The 22527-nt window shown below is 47.3% G+C and overlaps 1 protein-coding gene across 1 annotated transcript in view; it reads left to right on the top strand.

Moving 5' to 3' along the window:
• Nucleotides 1-20269, top strand: part of LOC140385994 (collectin-10-like) — a 96911-nt gene extending 76642 nt beyond the window's left edge. The window contains exons 5-7 of the mRNA XM_072468626.1: nucleotides 2628-2681; nucleotides 4590-4685; nucleotides 19628-20269. Of these exons, the coding sequence (XP_072324727.1) occupies nucleotides 2628-2681; nucleotides 4590-4685; nucleotides 19628-20019 (542 nt within the window). The 3' untranslated portion in view covers nucleotides 20020-20269. The remainder of the gene's footprint in view (nucleotides 1-2627; nucleotides 2682-4589; nucleotides 4686-19627) is intronic.
• Nucleotides 20270-22527: the final 2258 nt, after the last annotated feature.

The raw sequence follows: 22527 nt of genomic DNA, 5'->3' as shown, positions 1-22527 counted from the left end.
GAAGGGGAGGTGTCAACGTAGTTCCAGTAATGGTGGCAACAGTATTTAATTTAACCTTAGGTTGGAGCACATGTGCCACATTTCATAACTTTTAAATATATATATTTGGATCCTAGGTAATCTGACTGGAAATGGTTAGTTTTACACGTAAATAAAAATAGTTCAAAATTATTCCTCTGCCTCAGGGTGAAAATGGCTTTTGGGAATTCTATGATTTTATGATTTGTATGCATCCTCCCTCTTGTGTTGATTCTGCACCAGTGCATGTGTAAAAGGAAGCAGGGGGTGGATTCCTGAGGTCTTATAGGTCTTTAAAGCACGATTATCCCACTAATGGGGGGATTGTATTCAGAACGTCCCTGGAGACTGGACCAAAATATTTTAGGCCAGATAAATATTGGTGGCACCACATCCCTGGTGGTAATTATGTGCAGTAAGTGAGATGGGGAGCAAAGTATAAAGTGGGATAGGAATGTAAGGGTTAAGCCTCACAACCCACTTTCCTCTTCTCCTTGAGGTTCTCTCTCCCAAAATTGTAAGGTTGGCGGTGGAGTAACAGAGGAAATTCAGCCCCTTGTCTGTGAGGTAAAATTGTGCGAATACCGCCAAGTACAATCAATAAATCATGATGTGGAGATGCCACCGTTGGACTGGGGTGAGCACAGTAAGAAGTCTTACAACACCAGGTTAAAGTCCAACAGGTTTGTTTCGAATCACTAGCTTTCGGAGCACTGCTCACCTGAGGAAGGAGCAGTCCTCCAAAAGCTAGTGATTCAAAACAAACCTGTTGGACTTTAACCTGGTTAAGACTTCTTACTTTAATCAATAAATCAGTAGCAGAGGGTCCAGAAAACGTTGCACTTTGCTATAATATTGATATGTCAATAAAATTAACTTTAGAGATGGGATATTTATTGGAATTCATGTACCATCCCAACAAACTGGCAAATTGTAATTCAAGGAATATGTAAATCTTACAAATATACGGTACAAAATGCTTACAATTCTCATATGATAACAAATCTTTGCAGTGTAAAACATTAAGGTATCCTAACTGGCTAGAATTAATAGTTATAATTCATGAAAAAGTAGCTTTCAGCATTTTATACTGGCCCCACAGTTCCTAAAATTGATTAAAATCACATCATTATAAATTACTTTTGACTTCCCACCATGTTGGTGGAATCTTACCACCTTTGAAATCAATTTTTAATTGGGGGCCAACTACAGGTCCATACCCCAATGGTACCTGGACAACATAGCCATCTCCCTGGAGATGGACAATTAAGATGCCAGCTCAGGGATCACCATACAATTAATGTGGACCAGGAAACAGGGAGGCCCAATGGGAGGGCTCACAGTGATGTCTGACTGGCAGCCCCACCAGAAGAGGTGGGCCCTGCTGAGGCAGGTAGGAGACTGCGAGGATACCATCCACCGTCGCTGAGATACCAGCAGCTCCTTATTCCTGTACCAATTGGTCCCTTAATTAGTCTAATTGGCTACCTGCCACTATGGGATGGGTCACCACATTCTCTTTGACCCTACCTCCAGCAAGATCGCTCAGAGGCCGGAAATTGTCAGATATCTGATCCGAGGATGCTTATCTGTCAGGATTTCCCCACCCTCCATACTCTGAGGGTGATAAGTTTCTGACCATTATATTCCAAAGGACTCAATCACAAACTGATCCATGGTCCCATTGACTGACATGGTCCATTTCCAGAAGTCGGTGATCCTTTGGTGATTTTTGTTTCTGGTGATATAGCTTCAGTATCTTGAGTGACTGTATCCGGCATTCCATTTGAGACTTGCTCCTAAATATTATCAAAGGTGCAATTCAAACCTGAAGCACGCCAGATAGTAACTTTGAGCAATTTATATTAATGAAAAAATAGGCATAAATAAACTTCATAGAACAACAATATACTTCATAGAATCATAAAATCCCTACAGTGCAGAAGGAGGCCATTCAGCCCATCAAGTCTTCACCAACCCTCTGAAAGAGCATCTTGCCAGGCCCATCCACGCAATCCCATCTAACGTTTGGACACTTAAGGGGTAATTTAGCATGGCCAATCCATCTAACCCACACATCCCACAAAATTGTGGATAATATTTCCCAGGTGATAGGGTGATAATGCCACAATTTGACCAACATATAGAAGCATCAGAGAATCCTCACAGTGCAGAAGGAAGCCAATTAGCCCATCGAGTACACACCAACCCTCCGAAAGAACACCTCGTCTTGGTCCTCGTTCCCACCCTATCCTGTCACCAGTATCCCCACCTAACCTTTTGGACAATAAGGGACAATTTAACATGATCAATCCACCTAACCTGTGGGAGGAAACCGGAGGACCTGGAGGAAACCCACCCATCGCCATTCCTATTTTTGTTTGTATGTTAACACATCTTGCAATTGTGTGCAAATCACATTGTAATGTATCACTGTGCCGTGTGCAGCGGCATCAACGTGACGAAAAGGATGCATTGGCTGTTCTCCCTCCAAAACCCAAAACAGAGGTCATTTTCTTTTCATCTTTAAATAACATGTTGTGCCACTGGTAATATCTAGTTCTCTAACTATGATATAAGATTATAACTCATTATGGATTATAATTTAGGTGACAAAGGGAATAAAGGTTATCCAGGAGCTCCCGGATTGAAAGGTGAATCAGGTATTGTTTCCGATTTCTAAAATAAATGGGTAAATTGTCATGATAACTGCTTTTTGCATGACCTTTAAAATCAGATATAAATGCAAATATTAATGCTTTTAATAAGATGGGTCAGGAACATTGCTTCAAACTTAACTGTGAAAGCATAAAAGACGCAGGTTCAAACGAGTGATCGCCACACTACCAGAAGGATGTGGAGGCTTTGGAGAGGGTGCAGAGGAGGTTTTCCAGGATGTTGCCTGTTCTGGAGGGTGTTAGCGATGCGGAGAGGCTGAATAGACTCAGATTGTTTTCATTAGAACAATGAAGGTTGAGACCTGATAGAGGTCTACAAAATTATGAGGGGCATGGATAGAGTGGATGGGCAGGTACTCTTTGCCAGGGTGGAGGGGTCAGTCATCAGGGGGCATAGGTTATGGTCCGTGGGGCAAAGTTCAGAGGAGATCTTTTTACACAGAGGGTGGTGAGTGCCTAGAGCACGTTGCCAGGAAAGGTTGTGGAAGCAAATACATTAACAGCGTTCAAAAGGCATCTCGACAAGTACATGGATAGGATGGGTATAGAGGGATGCGGCACTCGGAAGTACTGAGGGTTTTGGCCAAGGGTGGTATCATGACCAGTACAAGTTTGGCGGGCTGAAGGGTCTGTTCCTGTGCTGTATTGTTCTTTGTTCTTTGTCCTTTGTTCTTGAGTGAAAGGCAAATGTAAAACTGACATCAGGAAGGTCTTCACAAAAAAATGGAGCATTACATAGAATGGAATTCAGGAAGAAGGCAAAATCCAGGAATCATTAAACAAAAGTCAGTAGTTTAAGTTCTTTGTGGGTGAGTCAACTCATAAAGTTCAATTGACCTTCTTCAACTGTGTCCTGCTTATGATTTACTTGACTTTGTAACATGTCAATGCAATTTGTGTAAGAGAGACACTGTGGAGGCTTTGGAGGCCGTTTTTGGGGGGGGGGGGGGGGGGGGGAATTTGGAACGCAGCTTGTCAGTTTAACTCTTCAACTTCTTCCTGCCTCCAAGCACATTTCCTGGATGTGGGCTCCCAGCAGCATCGGCTACCAGCACAGGTAGCCAATGGAAACACTTGAAAGGGTCATTAAGCCCTATGTTTTGATAGTATTACATTTTTTGGATTGGCCACGTGGCTCCTATTATGTCTGCTCCCTGGCAGGTGAGAAGAGGCTACTTGACGGAAGGAGGACAGGGCCTTATAACTTGTAAGGCTGTTAAAGAACCCATCGGTTGCAATGGGCAGACACACCATTGAGTTCTGAAATAGCAGAGATGGATGTCTCTGATGATTTTTGCATGTAACATCACAGCCACAGAATAGATGCTAATGATGCAGCATTACCTCCTTACCAATCCATCAGTCTGGCCTTCACCGGTCTCACAGTGGGGTGGAGTTATTATTATTATTATAGTAAGATATGATTGCCCTTCCACCTCTGGAACCTGTGTGCTTCCCCTAATTGGACACAGAACGCGAAGGTGGCCTATGGCTTGGCCGCTTCCCGTAAGATATATCGGGGGAGGAGCCAGTGTCGAGGTTGCGGACACCTTTGGAAAATTCAACCCAAAGTCTTCACTTTTAATTTTGACCAGTTTTATTTCAAGAATAATTTTGAGGTCCATGTCATGTATCTCAACCAGTAGATTAGTGCCTTGTGGTAACTGGCCATCAACAATATTTCAATTCTTACATGGGTGTTGAAATCGTTCCAACATCTATTTCTAGTAGTCCTGCTAATGTATTAATACAAAATTTCTCTGTGTTAATTTTATTCTGATATTTAGACAGAGAACTCTTTTGAACTTCTGTCCTTAATCGTTATCAAACAAAGATATGCTTATTCTGGATAAGACAACATCACTCCCAATGTGTGTTCTGATCAATTAATAGGCAGCTTCTGTGACTGTGGAAGATACCGGAAAATTGTAGGACAAATGGATATAAACATTGCTCGTTTGAACAACACAATGAGCTTTGTAAAGAACGGTAGGTCATTTTAGTTTTAAGTTGTATTGATACAGTTGCTCACTGAATAGGCATGCTGATATGTGTTTTTGAACATGACTAAGAGAAGCAATTCTCCGACCCCCCACCGGGTCGGAGAATTCTCCGCCACCGGAGATTCGGCGGGGGCTGGAATCGCGCCGCACCGGTCGGCGGGAATCCCCCGGCGATTCTCCAGTCTGCGATGGGCCGGAAGTCCTGCCGCTGTCAACCCACACCAGCCGGCGTGGATTAAACTACTTTTGGGACGGCGGGACACGGCGGCGCGGGCGGGCTCCGGGGTCCTGGGGGGGGGGCGGGGCGATCTGGCCCCGGGGGGTGCCCCCACGGTGGCCTGGCCCGCGATCGGGGCACACCGATCCGCGGGCGGGCCTGTGCCGTGGGGGCACTCTTTTCCTTCCGCCTTCGCCATGGTCTCCACCATGGCGGAGGCGGAAGACACCCCCTCCACTGCGCATGGGCGGGGATGCCGTGAGTGGCCACTGACGCTCCCGTGCAAGCGCCGCCCGGCAAAGTCAGTTTCGTGCCAGCTGGTGCGGAGACTTCCGCACCTTTGGGGCGGCGCGATGCCGGACTGATTAGCGCCGTTTTTGGCGCCGGTCAGCGGACATCGCGCCGATATCGGAGAATCCCGCCCATGATTCTTGTTTTGAGCAAAAGGTATACTTAGTATCAGGGATACGGTGATACACTACAGCCTTTCATGTCCAGAAATCTATTGTCCGGAAACACCAGTTATCCAGAATTACTTTCAGTAAACCTAAGCAACTCATCATCTGGTGGTCAGTAAATTTGCTGATGACACCAAGATTGGTGGAGTAGTGGATGAGGTGGAGGGCTGTTGTAGGCTGCAAAGAGACATTGATAGGATGCAGAGCTGGGCCGAAAAATGGCAGATGGAGTTTAACCCTGATAAGTGCGAGGTGATTCATTTTGGTAGGAAAAATTTGAATGCGGATTACAGGGTCAACGGCAGGGTTCTGAAGAATGTGGAGGAGCAGAGAGATCTTGGGGTTCATGTCCACAGATCTCTAAAGGTTGCCACTCAAGTGGACAGAGCCGTGAAAAAGGCCTATAGTGTGTTAGCGTTTATTAACAGGGGGCTTGAGTTAAGAGCCGTGGGGTTATGCTGAAACTGTACAGGACCCTGGTGAGACCACATTTGGAGTATTGCGTGCAGTTCTGGTCACCTCACTACAGGAAGGATGTGGAAGCATTGGAAAGGGTGCAAAGGACATTTACCAGGATGCTGCCTGGTTTGGAGGATAGGTCTCATGAGGAAAGGTTGAAGAAGCTAGAGCTCCTTCTTTGGAGCAGAGGAGGATGAGAGGGGACTTAATAAAGGTTTATAAGATGATGAGGGGGATAGATAGAGTGGACATTCAGAGACTATTTCCTCGGGTGGATGTAGCTGTTACAAGGGGGCATAACTATAAGGTCCAGGGTGGGAGATATAGGAGGGATTTCCAAGGTAGGTTCTTTACTCAGAGAGTGGTTAGGGGGTGGAATGGACTGCCTGCTGTGATAGTGGAGTCGGACACTTTAGGAACATTCAAGCGGTTATTGGATAGGCACATAGAGCACACCAGAATGACAGGGAGTGGGTTAGCTTGATCTAGGTTTCGGACAAGGCTCGGCACAACATCGATGGCCGAAGGGCCTGTTCTGTGCTGTACTGTTCTATGTTCTATGTTCATCTCAGTAAATTCGCGGATGACACCAAGGTTGGTGGAGTGGCAGATAGTGTTGAGGATTGTCAGAGGATACAGCAGGACATAGATAGGTTGGAGACTTGGGCAGAGAAATAGCAAATGGAGTTTAGTCCAGACAAATATGAGTTAATGAACTTTGGTTGGCCTAACATGAAGGAGAAATGTACCGTAAATGGCAAAACTCTTAGGAATATGGAAAGTCAGAGCGATCTGGGCTTGCATGTCCACAGATCTTTGAAAGTGGCAACACAAGTGGACAAGGTAGTCAAGAAAGCATACGGAGTGCTTGTCTTCATTGGACGGGGCATCGAGTATAAAAACTGAGAAGTCATGCTGCAGTTGCATAGAAACGTGGTAAGGCTGCACTTGGAATATTGCGCACAATTCTGGTCACCACACTACGGGAAGGGTGTGGAGGCTTTGGAGAGGGTGCAGAGGAGGTTTACCAGGATGTTGCCTGGTCTGGAGGGTGTTAGCTATGCAGAGAGCCTGAATAGACTTGGACTGTTTTCATTAGAACAACAGAGGTTGAGGGGTGCCCTGATAGAGGTCTACAAAATTATGAGGGGCATGGATAAAGTGGATGGGCAGGCACTCTTTGCCTGGGTGGCGGGGTCAGTCACCAGGGGGCATAGGTTTAAGGTCCGTGGGGCAATGTTTAGAGGAGATGTGTGTCGTGTTAAGCATAGTGAAATAACACGGGCTACAACTGGATGCAGCTATAACTGAAATCTACTCCAGGCCTTGAAGTTAGTTCAATTTGATTTATTGAACCTGTCACACAGAACAAAGAAATAAGAACAAAGAAATGTACAGCACAGGAACAGGCCCTTCGGCCCTCCAAGCCCGTGCCGACCATGCTGCCCGACTAAACTACAATCTTCTACACTTCCTGGGTCCGTATCCCTCTATTCCCATCCTATTCATGTATTTGTCAAGATGCCCCTTAAATGTCACTATCGTCCCTGCTTCCACCACCTCCTCCGGTAGCGAGTTCCAGGCACGCACTACCCTCTGCGTAAAAAACTTGCCTCGTACATCTACTCTAAACCTTGCCCCTCTCACCTTAAACCTATGCCCCCTAGTAATTGACCCCTCTACCCTGGGGAAAAGCCTCTGACTATCCACTCTGTCTATGCCCCTCATAATTTTGTAGACCTCTATCAGGTCTCCCCTCAACCTCCTTCGTTCCAGTGAAAACAAACCGAGTTTATTCAACCGCTCCTCATAGCTAATGCCCTCCATACCAGGCAACATTCTGGTAAATCTCTTCTGCACTCTCTCTAAAGCCTCCACATCCTTCTGGTAGTGTGGCGACCAGAATTGAACACTATACTCCAAGTGTGGCCTAACTAAGGTTCTATACAGCTGCAACATGACTTGCCAATTCTTATACTCAATGCCCCGGCCAATGAAGGCAAGCATGCCGTATGCCTTCTTGACTACCTTCTCCACCTGTGTTGCCCCTTTCAATGACCTGTGGACCTGAACTCCTAGATCTCTTTGGCTTTCAATACTCTTGAGGGTTCTACCATTCACTGTATATTCCTTACCTGCATTAGACCTTCCAAAATGCATTACCTCACATTTGTCCGGATTAAACTCCATCTGCCATCTCTCCGCCCAAGTCTCCAAACAATCTAAATCCTGCTGTATCCTCCGACAGTCCTCATCGCTATCCGCAATTCCACCAACCTTTGTGTCGTCTGCAAACTTACCAATCAGACCAGTTACATTTTCCTCCAAATCATTTATATATACTACAAAGAGCAAAGGTCCCAGCACTGATCCCTGTGGAACACCACTGGTCACAGCCCTCCAATTAGAAAAACATCCTTCCATTGCTACTCTCTGCCTTCTATGGCCTAGCCAGTTCTGTATCCACCTTGCCAGCTCACCCCTGATCCCGTGTGACTTCACCTTTTGTACTAGTCTACCATGAGGGACCTTGTCAAAGGCCTTACTGAAGTCCATATAGACAACATCCACTGCCCTACCTGCATCAATCATCTTAGTGACCTCCTCGAAAAACTCTATCAAGTTAGTGAGACACGACCTTCCCTTCACAAAACCGTGCTGCCTCTCACTAATACGTCCATTTGCTTCCAAATGGGAGTAGATCTGTCTCGAAGAATTCTCTCCAGTAATTTCCCTACCACTGAAGTAAGGCTCACCGGCCTGTAGTTCCCGGGATTATCCTTGCTACCCTTCTTAAACAGAGGAACAACATTGGCTATTCTCCAGTCCTCCGGGACATCCCCTGAAGACAGCGAGGATCCAAAGATTTCTGTCAAGGCCTCAGCAATTTCCTCTCCAGCCTCCTTCAGTATTCTGGGGTAGATCCCATCAGGCCCTGGGGACTTATCTACCTAAATATTTTTTAAGACACCCAACATCTCGTCTTTTTGGATCTCAATGTGACCCAGGCTATCTACACACCCTTCTCCAGACTCAACATCTACCAATTTCTTCTCTTTGGTGAATACTGATGCAAAGTATTCATTTAGTACCTCACCCATTTCCTCTGGCTCCACACATAGATTCCCTTGCCTATCCTTCAGTGGGCCAACCCTTTCCCTGGCTACCCTCTTGCTTTTTATGTACGTGTAAAAAGCCTTGGGATTTTCCTTAACCCTATTTGCCAATGACTTTTCGTGACCCCTTCTAGCCCTCCTGACTCCTTGCTTAAGTTCCTTCCTACTTTCCTTATATTCCACGCAGGCTTCGTCTGTTCCCAGCCTTTTAGCCCTGACAAATGCCTCCTTTTTCTTTTTGACGAGGCCTACTCTCTCGTCATCCAAGGTTCCCGAAAATTGCCGTATGTATCCTTCTTCCTCACAGGAACATGCCGGTCCTGAATTCCTTTCAACTGCTACTTGAAAGCCTCCCACATGTCAGATGTTGATTTGCCCTCAAACATCCACCCCCAATCTATGTTCTTCAGTTCCCGCCTAATATTGTTATAATTAGCCTTCCCCCAATTTAGCACATTCACCCTAGGACCACTCTTATCCTTGTCCACCAGTACGTTAAAACTTACTGACTTGTGGTCACTGTTACCGAAATGCTCCCCTACTGAAACATCTACCACCTGGCCGGGCTCATTCCCCAATACCAGGTCCAGTACTGCCCCTTCCCTAGTTGGACTGTCTACATATTGTTTTAAGAAGCCCTCCTAGATGCTCCTTACAAACTCCGCCCCGTCTCAGCTCCTGGCACTAAGTGAGTCCCAGTCAATATTGGGGAAGTTGAAGTCTCCCATCACCACAACCCTGTTGTTTTTACTCTTTTCCAAAATCTGGGTACCTATCTGCTCCTTTATCTCCCGCTGGCTGTTGGGAGGCCTGTAGTAAACCCCCAACATTGTGACTGCACCCTTCTTATTCCTGATCTCTACCCATATAGCCTCACTGCCCTCTGAGGTGTCCTCCCGCAGTACAGCTGTGATATTCTCCCGAACCAGTAGCGCAACTCCGCCTCCCCTTTTACATCCCCCTCTATCCCGCCTGAAACATCTAAATCCTGGAACGTTTAGCTGCCAATCCTGCCCTTCCCTCAACCAGGTCTCTGTAATGGCAACAACATCATAGTTCCAAGTACTAATGCAAGCTCTAAGTTCATCTGCCTTACCCGTAATACTTCTTGCATTAAAACATATGCACTTCAGGCCACCAGACCCGCTGTCTTCAGCAACTTCTCCCTGTCTGCTCTGCCTCAGAGCCACACTGTCCCTATTCCCTAGTTCTCCCTCAATGCTCTCACCTTCTGACCTATTGCTCCCGTGCCCACCCCCCTGCCATACTAGTTTAAACCCTCCCGTGTGACACTAGCAAACCTCACGGCCAGGATATTTATGCCTCTCCGGTTTAGATGCAACCCGTCCTTCTTATACAGGCCACACCTGCCCCGGAAGAGCTCCCAGTGGTCCAGATAACGGAAACCCTCCCTCCTACACCAGCTGTTTAGCCAGGTGTTTAGCTGCTCTATATTCCTATTTCTAGCCTCACTGGCACGTGGCACAGGGAGTAATCCCGAGATTACAACCCTCGAGGTCCTGTCTTTTAACTTTCTGCCTAGCTCCCTGAACTCCTGCTCCAGGACCTCATGCCCCTTCCTGCCTATGTCGTTAGTACCAATATGTACAACGACCTCTGCCTGTTTGCCCTCCCCCTTCAGGATGCCCTCTACCCGTTCGGAGACATCCTGGACCCTGGCACCAGGGAGGCAACAGACTATCCTGGAGTCGCTTTCACGTCCACAGAAGCGCCTATCTGTGCCCCTGACTATAGAGTCCCCTATTACTATTACTCTTCTGCGCTTTGACCCTCCCTTCTGAACATCAGAGCCAGCCGTGGTGCCACTGCTCTGGCTGCTGTTTTCCCCTGATAGGCTATCCCCCCCGACAGTATCCAAAGGGGTATACCTGTTCGAGAGGGGGACAACCACAGGTGATTCCTGCACTGACTGCCTGCCCTTTCTGGTGGTCACCCATTTCTCTGCCTGCACCTTGGGTGTGACCACATTTACATAACTGCGATCTATGATGCTTTCCGCCACCTGCATGCTCCTAAGTGCATCCAATTGCTGCTCCAACCGAACCATGCGGTCTGTGAGGAGCTCCAGTTGGGTGCACTTTCTGCAGATGAAGCCATCCGGGACGCTGGAAGCCTCCCGGACCTGCCACATCTCACAGTCAGAGCACTGCACCCCTCTAACTGATATTGCGTCAATTAATTTTAAAAAAAATTGTTTTTTAATATTTTTTTAAAATTTCAAAGTTACTGTTAACTATCTGTTTCCTAGCACTAGATTTCTAATAGAAATGCAAAAGCTAAATTTAGTACTCTCCGATCTCTGGCTTAGATATCCCTCTAAATTATAATTAAGTAATTATGTTTAATTAGTTGATTAGTAAATTAGTTTAATTAATTGTGGTTTACCAAGGAAGTGGGTGGTTTACCAAGGAAGTGGAATCTCTTGTTAAGAGGAAGAAGGAGGCCTATGTGAAGATGAGGTGTGAAGTTTCAGTTGGGGCTATGGATAGTTACAAGGTAGCGAGGAAGGATCTAAAGAGAGAGCTAAGACGAGCAAGGAGGGGACATGAGAAGTATTTGGCAGGAAGGATCAAGGAAAACCCAAAAGCTTTCTATAGGTATGTCTGGAATAAGCGAATGACTAGGGAAAGGGTAGGACCAGTCAAGGACAGGGATGGGAAATTGTGTGTGGAGTCTGAAGAGATAGGCGAGATACTAAATGAATATTTTTCGTCAGTATTCACTCAGGAAAAAGATAATGTTGTGGAGGAGAATGCTGAGCCCCAGGCTAATAGAATAGATGGCATTGAGGTACGTAGGGAAGAGGTGTTGGCAATTCTGGACAGGCTGAAAATAGATAAGTCCCCGGGACCTGATGGGATTTATCCTAGGATTCTCTGGGAGGCCAAGGAAGAGATTGCTGGACCTTTGGCTTTGAGTTTTATGTCATCATTGGCTACAGGAATAGTGCCAGAGGACTGGAGGACAGCAAATGTGGTCCCTTTGTTCAAAAAGGGGAGCAGAGACAATCCCGGCAACTATAGACCGGTGAGCCTCACGTCTGTAGTGGGTAAAGTCTTGGAGGGGATTATAAGAGACAAGATTTATAATCATCTAGATAGGAATAATATGATCAGGGATAGTCAGCATGGCTTTGTGAAGGGTAGGTCATGCCTCACAAACCTTATTGAGTTCTTTGAGAAGGTGACTGAACAGGTAGATGAGGGTAGAGCAGTTGATGTGGTGTATATGGATTTCAGCAAAGCGTTTGATAAGGTTCCCCACGGTAGGCTATTGCAGAAAATACGGAGGCTGGGGATTGAGGGGGATTTAGAGATGTGGATCAGAAATTGGCTAGCTGAAAGAAGACAGAGGGTGGTGGTTGATGGGAAATGTTCAGAATGGAGTACAGTCACAAGTGGAGTACCACAAGGATCTGTTCTGGGGCCGTTGCTGTTTGTCATTTTTATCAATGACCTAGAGGAAGGCGCAGAGGGGTGGGTGAGTAAATTTGCAGACGAACTAAAGTCGGTGGTATTGTCGATAGTGTGGAAGGAAGTAGCAGGTTACAGAGGGATATAGATAAGCTGCAGAGCTGGGCTGAGAGGTGGCAAATGGAGTTTAATGTAGAGAAGTGTGAGGTGATTCACTTTGGAAGGAATAACAGGAATGCGGAATATTTGGCTAATGGTAAAGTTCTTGAAAGTGTGGATGAGCAGAGGGATCTAGGTGTCCATGTACATAGATCCCTGAAAGTTGCCACCCAGGTTGATAGGGTTGTGAAGAAGGCCTATGGAGTGTTGGCCTTTATTGGTAGAGGGATTGAGTTCCGGAGTCGGGAGGTCATGTTGCAGCCGTACAGAACTCTGGTACGGCCGCATTTGGAGTATTGCGTACAGTTCTGGTCACCGCATTATAGGAAGGACGTGGAGGCTTTGGAGCGGGTGCAGAGGAGATTTACCAGGATGTTGCCTGGTATGGAGGGAAAATCTTATGAGGAAAGGCTGATGGACTTGAGGTTGTTTTCGTTGGAGAGAAGAAGGTTAAGAGGAGACTTAATAGAGGCATACAAAATGATCAGGGGGTTGGATAGGGTGGACAGTGAGAGCCTTCTCCCGCGGATGGAAATGGCTGGCACGAGGGGACATAACTTTAAACTGAGGGGTAATAGATATAGGACAGAGGTCAGAGGTAGGTTCTTTACGCAAAGAGTAGTAAGGCCGTGGAATGCCCTACCTGCTACAGTAGTGAACTCACCAACATTGAGGGCATTTAAAAGTTTATTGGATAAACATATGGATGATAATGGCATAGTGTAGGTTAGATGGCTTTTGTTTCGGTGCAACATTGTGGGCCGAAGGGTCTGTACTGCGCTGTATTGTTCTATGTTCTATGTTCTAGTTACCAATGCTTAATTTTTTTAATTTAGTGTAGATTCCCAACCAGCCACTCAGGCCACAGGTTTTCTGTGATGTCACTTCAGTTTCCCCCCGACACCCACAATTTGAAAAAGGTATAAAAGTAAAAATGAGTAAAAATCACTTACTTACCTTCTTACCCTCTGAGTGTCTTAGATGTTCTCAGGTTCTCTCCCTGACAGAGACTGCTCCTCCTCCTCCGAACCGCTCCCGAAACTAGGCCGTGATCTTTTAAAACCTCCGCTCCGACTCGCAGCACCCGCGCTTTTTAAATCTCCCGCGCTGTTTTCACTGTCCCGGCTCACTCAGCTCCCGCGCTGTTTTCAAAGTCCCGGCTCCCTCAGCTCCTGCGCTGTTTTCAGAGTTTTCACAGTTAGCTCAGTTCTCTGTGAGTTCGACTCTCTGCTAACCTAAGTGTGATTACTCTGTCTGACTGAACCAGACTAGCTCTTAGCCACGTGCTGTAGATGTTATGTGGTATATACACCTGACTCACTCTGTAGATGACCCCGGTGGAAAGAGGCGGAGTGTGAGTGCCTCGTGCCTTTTTTTGTGGGAAACCACCCCCAAGTGTTCTGCCTGCTGATTGGTTATGTCCTGCTCTCTGTGTTCTTTAGCTGCCTGTCTGTATCTCATTATGTGCACGTCTGCATATCATGACATCTCCCCTTTTGAAATGTTTTTCTGTAGCATATGTGAAAGTATTTATATGTGTAGGCCGAAAAACTAACTTATTTACATACAATGGCAGATGGGAACAGATGTACATGTGAAAACAGCTGTCTAATGTGCAAAAACAGAACATAGCAAACAAAACAAATGTTCATAAGTCCAGTCTCTGGGGCTTGCGTCTGATCCTGGTCGACCGCCGGAGAGGTGATGGTGGGGACAACGGCGCCTTGATAGGCAGGATTGCAGCCAGACTGGTGGCCTCGTGGTTCGAGGTATCAGGAGGTGGCACAATAACAGATGGAAACAACGAAGAAAGTGGTTGCGGGCGGGCAACTGTGCGAAGTGCCCGTCTGTTTCGTCGCACAACAGAGCCATCAGCCATACGCACAACATACGCTCGAGGAGCAGCCTGTTGAACCACAACAGCTGGAGCTGACCAGCCGCCATCACGTAACTTGATCCGAACAGCATCCGCCGGGGATAGCAAAGGCAAATCAGTGGCATGAGCGTCATAGCCCTGCTTTTGCCGGTCCCTGAGTTTCTGCACCTTCTGCAGCACCGGGAGGTGATCCAGATCGCACAAGTGTATGGCTGGAAGAGTCGTCCGCAGGTCCCTGTTCATCAGGAGTTGAGCCGGTGACATGAGGGGTTGCCCTGTATGCAAGCAGCGCAGGGTTGACGTCAGAAGCAGAATCTGTGGCCTTGCAGATGAGCTGCTTCACTATGTGCATCCCTTTCTCAACCTTCCCGTTGGACTGCGAGTAATGTGGGCTGGAAATGACGTGATGAAACTGATACATCTGGGCAAATCCTGACCACTCTTGGCTGCTGAAGCATGGACCGTTGTCACTCATGACAGTGAGTGGGATACCATGCTGGGAGAACGTCTCCTTACAGGCCTTGATGACGGTCTTGGATGTGAGGTGCGATAGCTTCACGACTTCTGGGTAGTTGGAAAAATAATCAATGATTAACCCATAATCACGACCATTGGCGGAAAGAGGTCGATGCCCACCTTGGACCACAGGGAGGTCACGATTTTGTGCTGCTGAAGCGTCTCCTTACTCTGTGCTGGCTGGAAGCGCTGACAGGTCAGACAGTTGAGGACCATATTTGAGATGTCCTGACTAATCCCAGGCCAGTAGACAGCTTGCCTGGCTCTGCGCCTGCACTTCTTGACACCCAGATGTCCCTCGTGGATTTGCCAGAGCACCAAGCTCTGTAGACTGAGGCAAGGCTTCCGCAATAATGAGCTCCTTGCCAGGCGTGTACACGAGTTCAAAGTCGTACCTTCTGAGTCTGAGGAGGATGCGCTGCAGCCGGGGCGTCATGTTGTTCAGGTCCTTGTGGATAATGTGGACCAGAGGCCTGTGGTCCGTCTCGACAGTGAACGTCGGCAGGCCGTAGACATAATCGTGGAACTTGAGAATTCCAGTGAGAAGGCCCAGGCATTCCTTTTCAATTTGGGTGTACCGTTGCTCGGTGGGTGTCATCGCCTGTGATGCGTAGACAACCGGTGCCCAGGATGAAGTGTCATCGCGCTGGAGCAACACCGCGCCAATGCCGACCTGGCTGGCATCTGTCGAGATTTTTGTTTCCCTGTCAGGGTCAAAAAATGCCAATACAGGTGCAGTGGTGAGCTTGGCTTTCAGCTCCAACCACTCTGCTTGATGAGCTGTCTGCCACTCAAAGGCAGTAGACTTTTTCACCAGGTGTCTGAGGGCCGTGGTGTGCGAGGCAAGGTTTGGGATAAACTTGCCCAAAAAGATTACCCTGCCTAGGAAGCGCAGCACCGCCTTCTTGTCTTCAGGAATCTTCATGGCTTCGATGGCCTTAACCTTGTCTGTCTCCGGGTGCACACCCTGCTGAGATATCTGGTCACCTAAGAACTTAAGTGTCGACATGCCAAAGCAACACTTGGCCCTGTTCAGCGTGAGGCCATTGGCATTGACACGGCGGAATACCTACTGGAGATGAGAGATGTGCTCCTCAGGGGTTGTGGACCATATGATAATGTCGTCCACATTCACACGAACCCCGTCAATGCCCTCCATCATCTGCTCCATGATTCTGTGGAAGATCTCCGAGGCCGGGACAATGCCGAACGGCATACGATTATAGCAGTACCTGTCAAACGGTGTGTTGAAGGTGCAGAGCCTTCTGCTGGACTCATCCAGCTGGATTTGCCAGAATCCATGTGATGCATCTAACTTTGTGAAAAACCGGGCATGTGCCATCTCACTTGAGAGTTCCTCCCGCTTTGGGATGGGATAGTGTTCTCGCATTATATTCTGGTTGAGATCCTTGGGATCAATGCAGATGCGCAGCTCCTCCGAAGGCTTTTTTACACATACCATCGAGCTGACCCAGTCAATCGGTTCTGTAACTTTGGAGATGATGCCCTGGTCCTGAAGCTCCTTTAGCTGCGCCTTCAGGCGCTCCTTCAGTGGAGCTGGGACCCGGCGTGGTGCGTAGACCACAGGCGTGGCATCAGGCCATAGCAGGATCTTGTACCGATATGGCAAAGTGCCCATGCTTGAAAATGTTTTAGCACTGATTTATGTTTCAGGCGAATAGATATATTTAGGCAAGGATTTTCCGAGCCCGTGCCGGTTCGGAGAATCGTCGGGCTTCCACAGTGGCCAGTCCCGCGATCGTGGGCAACCGATCGGCGGGCGCGTTAACTCTGGGGGGGGGGCCTATGTTCCTCCGCGCCAGGCCCCTGTAGGGCACCGCCATGTTGCCCGTGGGCCGGCTCGGAGATGGGTGTGGCACGCATGCATGGACCCGTGCTGGCCGTGGCAGGCCGGCTTTCGGTGCCGGAGCAGCGCACAGCACTCCGGCGCCGTTCCAGCCCCCGAGGATGGGGAGAATAACCGGGCCTGGTGGCCAGTTTTGACGCCGACGTCAACACTTGGCCGGGATTTCGGAGAATCCCGGCCATACTGTTTTCCAGTTCTTGCACTTGTGGGTAGGCATTCTAACATCGTTCTATAATCCAGAAAATTCCTTATTCAAAAATGACTTGGCCCCACGTATTCCAGACAAGAGAGGTTATGCTGTACTTGCCAATGTTTTCTAGTCTATGTTTGTAATCTAGCTCATTTGGCTGAACAGCTGGTTTGTGATGCAGAACAAAACCAGCAATGGGGGTTCAATTCCTGCGCCGGCTGAGGTTGTTCATGAAGGCTGTGCCTTCTCAACCCTTCCCCCCAGCCTAGGTGTGCTGATCCTCTGGTTAAATCACCACCAGTCAGCTCTCCCCCTCAAAGGGGAAAGCAGCCTGTGGTCATCTGGAGCTATGGCAACTTTACTTGCTTCATAGACCGTAGAATTCCCAATGAATTTCTCTATAAATCACACAGATTTATATATTAGAATTAATCTTGATTGTGCATCTGAAAATGTGACGGAAACAACCGCAATAGTAACTTTCAAAACAGGAATTTGATCGGGCGGCACGGTGGCGCAAGTGTCAGCACTGCTGCCGAGGACCCGGGTTCGATCCAGGCCCTGGGTCACTGTGCGTGTGGAGTTTGCACATTCTCCCAGTGTCTGCATGGGTCTCACCCCCACATACCCTAGACGTGCAGGGTAGGTGAATTGACCACGCAAAATGCTCCTTTATATAGAAAAAAAGGAATTTGATGGAAACCTGAAAAGGAAAACAAATTTTGGGGCTATGGTGAAAGAACAGGTAGTGGGAAGAATCCAATAAGTCTTTCAAAGAGGTGTTGTCAGACACATCTTGCCAATATTGCCACTTTCTATGCAGTACAATACTTTTGACCTCAATCGTTTAAGGTGTCAGTTTGATCATCAGTTCTGGCAATCGCGTACAGACAAGTTAAACATGGAGATACAAAGCTGCCATCTAAAGTACTCTGGAAACATTTGGAAAATGCGGCATACTTACCACCCCATGAAAATTGCCTTTGAAATATCTGGAAGAGGATGAAGATGTAGTACCAATATGATGGATATTGGGCGGCACGGTAGCACTGTTGCATCACGGCTCCAGGCTCTCAGGTTCGATTCTGGCTTGGGTCACTGTCAGTGCGGAGTCTGCACTTGAGTGCTTGGGTTATGAACCAGGTTCATTAACCACGTCATTGGTTGGTTGTAGTGATCCAAATGCACATGGCATAGTGGACTGCTGCAGAGTGATGGGATTATGACTGCTGCCACTGCTGCAAAATACATGAACCGGGCATTGACCAGCATGGCATTGTGCGTATCGGCGGGCACCAGCTGCATGTTGAAGGAATGGAATCTTTTTGGCTGCGGTACATTTCAGAGTTGACATGCACTACCCATAACGTCAATAGCATCATGGGAAGCCTGCAATCTGAGGAAACAGTGTGCTCAGTCCATCTGCTTTTCTAATGCCATGAGAGAATGATATGTATTTATGGGAATGGATCTCCTTAATGCAAAGTTTATGACAAACTGGGAGATGTTGCAAACATCACCTGCACCAGCCTGGAGGGAGCACAGTGTATAGAGGTTCATGGGTATAATTACCTTCACAGCTTCTGGCAATGCTGTGCTCACCCTGCTTTGAGGGCTCGGACTTTTAATTACCCAGGGGCTGGAACATTGAAATTAAAGCGTGTGGATGGCACGCCAGTGTCCCGGTTCATGGCTTGCTAATCTTCTTGAGAAATTTAATAACAAGTCGGGGAGGACCAGAAGGCAATTTTCAATTTGACATCACCAAGCTCAAACATTCTGCTGCATGTTTGTTCAATGCAGGCAGAAATTAAGGTTTTCTTTTCATGGGAGAAAAATTTTGGGAAATAGCGAATCTCGTTTCGAATTGGGTGCAGTACTTATTGATTGGCCATATCATTACCTTTTTTGCACAGTGAGGCTGCTGGCTCTCTGAGCTCTTGGCTCTTCTCTTATTCAAGGCCTCCTTATCCCAGCAGCTTGTGCTGCTCTGTGTCTCCTTTGCTCATGCTAACTGCATTCTGTAGTTGAAGCGTGATGCATGCTACTGCACCTATGTCTGACACCAAGTGGTTTCTGCACAATGATTAAAGTCAGCACCAGTCCTTTGGTATATGCCACACCATTTCTTGTTTACTTCTAGAACAGTCAAACGTAACAAGCACTGCAACAATTGCAGTAACAGCCCATATAAATCAATCAGCAACTGTCCTTAATGCAGTTTATGATCCCTTTAAATAGCAATGAAGGGGCGGATAGGGGGAGGCAGGTGCACAGTTGTCCTCCTTGCTGATAAATGCGTGTTCAGTTGTGCATTGTTAAGAGAAGGGATTAGCGATGTTCAACAAGTTGCTGCATAAAATCATTTATCCTCATCTTCCCTCTAGTTCATCTGCAAATTTGGCAATGTGCAGAATGTGGCAACCAAGCTGTCTTAAATAAAAATTAAAGTCGCCATAGTCCCAGACGCCCATAGGCGTCTTTGAGGAGGAAAGCTGACTGGTGGTGATTTAACCTGAGGGTCACCACATCTCAGGCGAGGGGTAAGGTTGATAAGGCAGGGCCTTCATGAATAACCTCATAAGTACCAGTCATTGGTTGGCAAACAAAATAAATTCTCTGCTTTACCTTCACAGTTATAGCAGGTATCAAAGAGACCGCAGAGAAATTCTACCTGATTGTGAAAGAAGGGAAGAACTACAATGCTGCTCTTGTGCACTGCAAAGATAGAGGAGGATCACTGGCAATGCCGAAGGATGAAGAAACAAACACACTGATTGCGGCCTATGTGAACAAGACTGGTTTGTCTCGAGTGTTCATCGGGGTGAATGACTTAGAAAAAGAAAGACAGTTCACGTACACTGACTCCACCCCTCTGCAGAATTACAGTCATTGGAGACCAGGAGAACCCAACAATGCATTTGGTGGTGAGGACTGTGTAGAAATGGTAAGTGACGGAGGTTGGAATGATGTGGAATGCCACCTCACCATGTACTTTGTCTGTGAATTTTTAAAAAAACTTTCATGATCTGAAACAAATCTCGTGTTTTACCAAAGATAACACTCACTTGTAGCTTATAATTTTTTAAAAAACTACTGTTTATAACTTTGTTTTTAACATACACTTAATTAGACCAACAAATTATATATGAACACATCAAACTATATACCAAGATATTCAATTTAAAAGGAGGATGTTGGGGCAAAACATCGATCAAGGATTTACATTTGCAATTTGGAATTTAGCTGTATTAAACAATAATTCTTATTTATTTTTGGTATGTTCTGCATTTTAATAAAGGATAATCCGAATATTTCTTCTGTGGTGATCCATGTGATTTTATCTTGTACATTATTTCTCAGAATAGCTCCAGGGCTTTTGGCACTACTGTCTCTTTTGTGATCTAACAGCAGATCCCCTAATGAAACTGGGTCCCTTACAGTCCATAGCTTCCTTATCCTCTGTTTTCACAAAGGTTATGTGTGCAAGGGGCTAAGAATTTCTCCATTCCTTACAGTCCTTAACGTAGACATCACAACACTACCAAATTCTCACCAGCATGACAGATATTATCACACATCTAGGACTTTACAGACTACTCTCTCTCTCTCTGGCATTAATTTTCAACTCCACTCTACCAGGTGGGAAAGGTGGGTGGAAGGGCTTAAAATTGGGCAAGTTGACTGCCTGGCTTAGCACAGTGGTTTAGCACAGTGGGCTAAACAGCTGTCTTGAAATGCAAGTCAAGGCCAGCAGCGCAGGTTCAATTCCCGTACCGGCCTCCCCGAACAGGCGCCGGAATGTGGCGACAAGGGGCTTTTCACGTAACTTCACTGAAGCCTACTTGTGACAATAAGTGATTATTATTATTACTTTTATTATCGGCCAACGGTTGCTCCGGCAGCATTTTCTCTTTGGTGACTTCCAAATCCTCGTCAGCCACCAAAATCTCCACGGAAACATCATAGGAAAGTTCACTGGTCAACTGGGCAGGCAGAAGCCCCAACCATTGGCTAACCTGATAATGTGAGGAGAATCCATCCTGGAATATTGGGGGAAACAAATTTGTCTTCAACTTGAGAATCAATCTCAAAGGATAGCAGAGCTGTCCTTATATGGTCAGCCGGGTTGATTTTAACTCAGCCCGCTGGTGGCTTTTTTCACTGTTTGGCAGAATTCTGACTTTTGAATCACAAAATTTTGCCTTTTTAATTTTTCTTCCAATGTAGCCAAACTTGCGAGGAGAGTTTCAGAAAGTCCAGAAAATATCCACCATTAACAATAACCCACCACGAGGGGAGCAGCTGCACAAGCTGATTATGGGGACTTTAGAAGGTGGGATGTGCTCCCATTGTCGCTGGCGGGAGGTTGCAGATGGTGAAGATGTCGGTTCTCCCGAGGTTTCGGTTCATTTTTCAGAGCCTTCCTATTTTTATCCCCAGGCTTTCCTGAAGAGGGTGAATGCGGTGATTTCTGGGTTTGTGTGGGCAGGTAAACCTCACGGGTGAAGAAGGTGCTGCTGGAGCAGGTCGAGAGGTGAGGATGGCCCTACCGAACTTTATAAATTATTATTGGGTGGCGAACATGGCAATGGTCAGGAAGTGGGTAGTGGGGAAAGGATCGGTGTGGGAGCAGATGGAGGCGGCCTCATGTAGGGGCACGAGATTAGGGGCATGGTTAACGGCCCCTCTGCCATTCTCACCAGCTCGGTACTCCACTAGCCCAGTAGTAGTGACTGCCCTGAGGTGTGGGAACAGTGGCGGAAGCATATGGGGGTGGAGGGAGCGCCAGTGTGGGCACCAATTTGTGGCAACCACCGGTTTGCACCAGGGGGGCTAGATTGGGGATTCCGGGGTGGCAGCAGGCTGGGATCAAGCAGTTCGGGGATTTGTTTATAGATGGGGGCTTTCCGTGTTTGGAGGAATTGGAGGAGTTCGAGCTACCTGATGGGAATCGGTTCTGCTACCTACAGGTGAGGGACTTTTGCAGAGGCAGGTTTTTAACCTTTCCGCACCTGCTGCCCCATGGGGTACAGGACAAGATAGTGTCAAAAACGGGAGTGGGGAGGGGAAGGTATCGGAAATTTATAAAGAGTTCATGGATTGGGACGGAGCCCCGAAAGGGGAAGTGAAGCCAAGTGAAGTAGGAGGAAGAACTGGGCAGGGAGTTGGAGGGCGGGTTATGGGAGGATGCCCTGAGGTGACTCAACGCGTCCTCGTCATGTGCCAGGCTTAGTCTGATACAACTTAAGGTGGTCCACAGGGCACATATGACTGTAGCCCAGATGAGCAGGTTCTTTGAAGGGGTGGAAGATAGGTGTGGGCGGTGTGCGGGTGGGCCCGCAAACCATGTCCACATGTTTTGGGCTTGTCCGAGGCTTAGGGGATTTTGGCAAGGATTTGCCAATGTCATGTCAAAGGTATTGAAGGTAAGGATGGTTCCCAGTCCAGAGGTAGCGGTTTTGGTGTGTCGGAAGACCCGAGAGTCCAGGAGGCGGGAGAGGCCAATGTTGTGGCCTTTGCCTCCCTGGTAACC

The sequence above is a fragment of the Scyliorhinus torazame genome, chromosome 11, assembly GCF_047496885.1.
Source record: "Scyliorhinus torazame isolate Kashiwa2021f chromosome 11, sScyTor2.1, whole genome shotgun sequence".
Classification (NCBI taxonomy): Eukaryota; Metazoa; Chordata; class Chondrichthyes; order Carcharhiniformes; family Scyliorhinidae; genus Scyliorhinus; species Scyliorhinus torazame.
This window is presented reverse-complemented; position numbering and strand designations above follow the sequence as displayed.